The 6000-nt window shown below is 43.2% G+C and overlaps 1 protein-coding gene across 2 annotated transcripts in view; it reads left to right on the top strand.

Annotated features, from left to right (window-relative positions):
* Positions 1-3669: 3669 nt before the first annotated feature.
* The window catches only part of TUT4 (terminal uridylyl transferase 4), a 192421-nt gene continuing 190090 nt past the window's right edge, over positions 3670-6000 (top strand). For both annotated transcript variants that reach the window (XM_030205458.1, XM_030205457.1), the window contains exons 1-2: positions 3670-3832; positions 4896-5540. In XM_030205458.1, coding sequence (XP_030061318.1) covers positions 5006-5540 — 535 coding nt within the window. In that variant the 5' untranslated portion in view covers positions 3670-3832; positions 4896-5005. The remainder of the gene's footprint in view (positions 3833-4895; positions 5541-6000) is intronic.

The raw sequence follows: 6000 nt of genomic DNA, 5'->3' as shown, positions 1-6000 counted from the left end.
GAAGCTGCACAAGGTTAACAAAACACACTCACCAAACATACAAACTCCTGAAGCAGGCACTGTATTGTTGAAACATGGCTCTGTGTCGAGTCTATCTTATCCAATTCCTGCATACTTAATAAAAATTGACCTCAGTCCCTTCCTTTTTTTGTGCATTGGATGTCCTTTGGTTCTCCCCTATTTTTAAAGTTAACCAGCGTTCAGCACTATCTTGTTAGAAACGTAGAAACATGACGGTAGATAAGGACCAAATGGCCCGTCCTCAGTAACCACTAATTCCTCTGCTTGTTAGTGTAGTTGACACAAATAACTAAATTAACTGGGTAACTTTTCTAGTCAACCATGTTGAGTGAACCAACAACTGTTTATATTGGCTGAAAATCCATGTAATGTTAACTAGAATAAGTTACATAGGGGGTCTTTTTCAAAGGCACGCTATTATTTTTAGCACGCGCTAAATGCTAGACACCCATATATTCCTATGGGTGTCTCTAGCATTTAGCGCATGTTTTTTAGCACAAGCTAAAAGTGCTAGCGCGCCTTTGTAAAAGGACCCCTCAGTTAAATTTTAAGTGGATATGATACTGCTGATTATTGGCTTTGATTTGAGTAAGGCAGAGAGGGGGGGCATGATGCACACAAAATCGTTTCCAAACACACATCAGTGGTCAGAGAAGAAAAATGGTAGATACAAGAGTGACTAAATTTATTCATGTTGAGACTTGAACCGGAATGTTAGGAGAGATGGAAATGATGTGGATTGAGATGTGGGAAAGGGAAATGGGACTTGATATACTGCCTCTGAGGTTTTTGCAACTACATTCAAAGCGGTTTATTTATTTATTGCATTTGTATCCCACATTATCCCACCTCTTTGCAGGCTCAATGTGGCTTACAATTCTTCATAGTAACATAGTAGATGACGGCAGAAAAAGACCTGCATGGTCCATCCAGTCTGCCCAACAAGATAACTCATATTTGCTGCTTTTTGTGTATACCCTACTTTGATTTGTACCTGTACTCTTCAGGGCACAGACCGTATAAGTCTGCCCAGCACTATCCCCGCCTCCCAACCACCTGCCCCTCCTCCCAACCACCGGCTCTGGCACAGACCGTATAAGTCTGCCCAGCACTATCCTCACCTCCCAACCACCAGCCCTGCCTCCCAACCACCGGCTCTGGCACAGACCGTACAAGTCTGTCCAGCACTATCCCCGCCTCCCAACCACCAGTCCCGCTGCCCACCACTGGCTCTGGCACAGACCGTATAAGTCTGCCCAGCACTATCCCTGCCTCCCAACCACCAGCCCCGCCTCCCGATCTTGACTAAGCTCCTGAAGATCCATTCTTTCGGCACAGGATTCCTTTATGCTTATCCCACGCATGTTTGAATTCCGTTACCGTTTTCATTTCCACCACCTCCTGCGGGAGGGCATTCCAAGCATCCACTACTCTCTCTGTGAAAAAATACTTCCTGACATTTTTCTTGAGTCTGCCCCCCTTCAATCTCATTTCATGTCCTCTTGTTCTACCACCTTCCCATCTCCGGAAAAGGTTCGTTTGCGGATTAATACCTTTCAAATATTTGAAAGTCTGTATCATATCACCCCTGTTTCTCCTTTCCTCCAGAGTATACATGTTTAGTTCAGCAAGTCTCTCCTCATACGCCTTGTAATGCAAATCCCATACCATTCTCGTAGCTTTTCTTTGCACCGCTTCAATTCTTTTTACATCCTTAACAAGATACGGCCTCCAAAACTGAACACAATACTCCAGGTGGGGCCTCACCAACGACTTATACAGGGGCATCAACACCCCCTTTCTTCTGCTGGTCACACCTCTCTCTATACAGCCTAACAACCTTCTAGCTACGGCCACCGCCTTGTCACACTGTTTCGTCGCCTTCAAATCCTCAGATACTATCACCCCAAGATCCCTCTCTCCGCCTGTACCTATCAGACTCTCCCCGCCTAACACATACGTCTCCCATGGATTTCTATTTTAAAGGCTTTGCTGAAACTCAAGTAGACCACATCTAGCTAATAGTTCTCTAGTCAGGCAATTGAAAAAAAGAAATAATCATATTTATTTGTCACAATCTGCTTCTGGTTAAAAGCAGGTGGCTTCAGATCTGTTATTTCAGAAGATCTCCATTACGTTTCCCATTACCAAGATAAACGTTATTGGCCCATAGTTACCCACCTTTTCTCTTCTACCTTTAAGACTCTTTTGGGATTTATTTTTTTATTACATTTGTACCCCGCGCTTTCCCACTCATGGCAGGCTCAATGCGGCTTACATATTATATACAGGTACTTATTTGTACCTGGGGCAATGGAGGGTTAAGTGACTTGCTGAGAGTCACAAGGAGCTGCCTGTGCCTGAAGTGGGAATCAAACTCAGTTCCTCAGTTCCCCAGGACCAGAGTCCACCACTCTAACCACTAGGCCACTCCTCCACCTATGACTCTTTTGGGATCTTGCCAGGTACTTATGACCTGCATTGGCAACCCCTGGAAACTGGATACTGGGCTTGATGAACCACTATGGCAATGATTACGTTATGATATATTTTTAAGGAAAGGGACTTTTCCAATACTACAAAACTTCACACATTTTTCCAGTGTGAATTTTTTAGCATCGTCCGATGCTCAAAGCCACTGCAACCATACATGTGTGGTTAACGCCGAGTTTGCGTGCACACTACTGTGTGCCAAATGCTCAGAGGGCTTGAGTGTGGGCGTTAACATGCATGGTAAAGATGGCCACAAATTGTATTGAAATGTATTTAAATGGATGTTAATACACAGACAGCAGTGCTGCAATGCACGGAAGGAAATATAAGTACATAAGCATTGCCATACTGGGACAGACCAAAGGTCCATCAAAACCAGCATCCCGTTTCCAACAGTGGCCAATCCAATTCATGGGTGATGGAGGTAGAAGAGGACATATATTCAGGTACTTATTTTGTACCAGGGGCAATGGAGGGTTAAGTGACTTACCCAGAGTTACAAGGAGCTGCAGTGGGAATTGAACTCAGTTCCCCAGGATCAAAATCCACTGCACTAACCACTGGGCTACTCCTCCACTCAATAGCTTTGTATTTACACGTGTTTTTTTTTTTTTTTTTTAAGGAGTTAAATTATCAGTAATCTGATCCCAAATACGAAATACTTTGGACTCACTCAATTGAAAAGAATACACTCAAGAATAACATTTAAAAAATTAAACAAAACATTCCTACTAACTCATTTTATATACGCACGTTCCTTTTCATAGAATTATAGATATGGGCACTGTAATGGAGCTTATAAACCTCTTTCCTTTTAATAGAGATTTAGGGGGGGGGGGTCTTTTACTAAAGATTAGCTCGAGGACCCATTGGAATAAAATGGGCCCGCCCTGCTGCAGAGCTAGCTAATCTTTAGTAAAAAAAAAAAAAAAAAAGTCCCCCCCCACTGGAGACAACAACAACCACCACCCGGAAGTGCTGAAGCAAAACTTCCTCTGCTTGTTTTTTTGTTTTTTGTTTACGCGCTCCCAGTCCCAAATCCCATAAAGGCGGCGCCGGTGCGTCACCCTGTCGCAGGAGCCAGTGCGTGCCCACGTTCAGTCCCCCTCCCGCCCCTCCTCCCTCCCCTTGCCTCACCCCCACCCCCTTCCTGCTTCGGCGTAGAAGCGGAGGAGGAGAGAACGGGGCTCAGAGAGCAGCCATTACCCCAGCAGCCACCGGTGCTGTTCTCTCCGCCAGTAGCCCGGGGGGCCTCTGCCGCTGGCTGGAGGAGGAAGAAGAAGAGAGTCGGCAGGCTAACGCCTCGTAATGCAACAAGGTGCGTCCTCCTGGTTGAAACGGAAAAGGGGGAAGGGAGAGGAGTAAACAATGTATCTTTTTTTTTGTTGGGGGGGGAGGGGGCGCATTTGCCATCATTTACGCCCGGCCCCCATGTTTGGGTTATTCTTTTCACAGAATGCGCGCTGTGCCAGTGTTCGCGCAGTCCGGGCCCTGGGTGAGGGGAGTATTCACAAGTGTTTTGTTTTGATCTCCTTGGATGATCAGACTTTTAGCAGCAGAACAGCACGCAGCAGCTCTTCGAGGGCTCTCGGTATAACTTTCACTGTACTGATCATCATTTTATAGGTATTCTTTTTCAAAGCAGAGAATGAAGTGGAATCAGTACTTCCATGCTGGGTCTGAAGATGATAATATTCGAGTCAGGCTGTGTGGGGTTGACTCTAAGCTATTGTGCTTCACCAGGCAGTGAAGGTTGAGGACCATTGAGTCACTAGGGCTTATTTTGGCTATTTGTTGTTGGGTTTTTTTCTTGTTGTTTTTGTTTTGTTTTTATTATTTTTCATAGAATAGGTCGAAAGGGTGTATATTTTTATGTGTCCGGCTTTCTAAAGCTGGAGATCCATAGGAACCAAATAATGTTTTGTGCTTCTCTTTTTGATGATTTTTGTAGGGCTTCATTATGGAGAAGTTGCAGGTTTTTCAAATTAACCAGGCTATAGATTTTTATTGTGAAGCAGTTTGAGCTATTCCATAATCATGTGTATGTTATGGTTTTATGTGGGGTGCGCCTTATTCAGATTTGATTCAGGAATGTTTGATCATACAGTAATTATTTATGATCATGTGGATCACGTTGAGCTTCTCTTGGTGAACTGTGATTCATAAATTAAACTAATAAAATCAGCTACACCTCAAAAGGAAAGAAACCTTAAGCTGTATCTTCAGATTTGCTGATTTAGGTAAAAAGTGAAGTAACTCAAACCCGCTACACAGTGGGTATTTAAAAATATTCCTCTTCATAATTTATATTAGGTTGCTCAGGCTGCCCATTTTGTAGTTATGATTTACCTAATGTTAACTTGTATTATTTTCTTCCCCAGCTACTGAAGTGCTTACCTTGCCTCAACTGTAGATCTATCGTAATTCAGGTCATTGGAGAACTGCCTTTAATGCACTTACAAAGTGGCAGTACAGGTGGATCTGCACAATAATGGAAGAGTCAAAGAGCTCAAAAAATGGGAATCATGAATCAAAGAAATCTGCCTGTGCCGGCCGTGGAGAGGGCAAAGGTGTAAGAGTTGTAAACAATCAGAAAAGCAAACAAAAATCTGATAAATTGGTTAAAGACGCTGGGAACAGTTCTCCACAGGGAAGTAGTAATAGCAACAAGAACAAACAAAATAATGGATGTTCAGATAAACCAGGAGGAATAAAATCATGTACAGTGAATACTTCTAATTGTGTAACTGGCTCCAATGATTTGGGATCAGACCTTAAGAATGAAAGCCGTGTTAAAGGAAAGAAGTTGCTGAGTTCGTTGGCCGTATCAGAAAGCAAAACATTGACTACAAAGAGAGAGCAGATTGTGGAAAGTGTCCCAAGCAGACAGGATGCAAAGAATGATGACAAGAAAGAACTCGTGCAAGGCATCATCTCATCATCAGAAAGTGCCTCGGTAACATACAAGTTGAAAACGAAGAGTGTTGTAAATGATAGCTTATCAGAAAACAAACTGGAAGATTCAGGTAAGGATTATACTACATCATGCTCACTTTAGGGGCCTCTTTACAAAAACGTGCTAAGCAGTTGGCATCTTGAGTAGTAAATTTTAAAACAAATTGGAGAAAATATTTCTTCACTGTAATTGAACTCTGGATTTCATTACTAGACAATGTGGTGAAAGCAGTTAACTCACCAGGGTTTAACAAAGGTTGGATAAGTTCCTAAAAGAAAAGTCCATAAGCCGAGTGGAGGAGTGGCCTAGTGGTTAGGGTGGTGGACTTTGGTCCTGGGGAACTGAGGAACTGAGTTTGATTCCCACTTCAGGCACTTAACCCTCCCTTGCCCATGTAAGCCGCATTGAGCCTGCCATGAGTGGGAAAGCGCAGGGTACAAATGTAACAAAACAAAACAAAAAAATATTAAGATGGACTTTGGGAAAATCCGCTGCTTATTTCTAGGAAAACTCCTTAGTAGAAATAATAG

Source organism: Microcaecilia unicolor, chromosome 6 (assembly GCF_901765095.1).
Source record: "Microcaecilia unicolor chromosome 6, aMicUni1.1, whole genome shotgun sequence".
Lineage (NCBI taxonomy): Eukaryota > Metazoa > Chordata > Amphibia > Gymnophiona > Siphonopidae > Microcaecilia > Microcaecilia unicolor.
The sequence above is the reverse complement of the archived record's forward strand: the minus strand, read 5'-3'. Positions and strand labels throughout refer to the sequence as shown.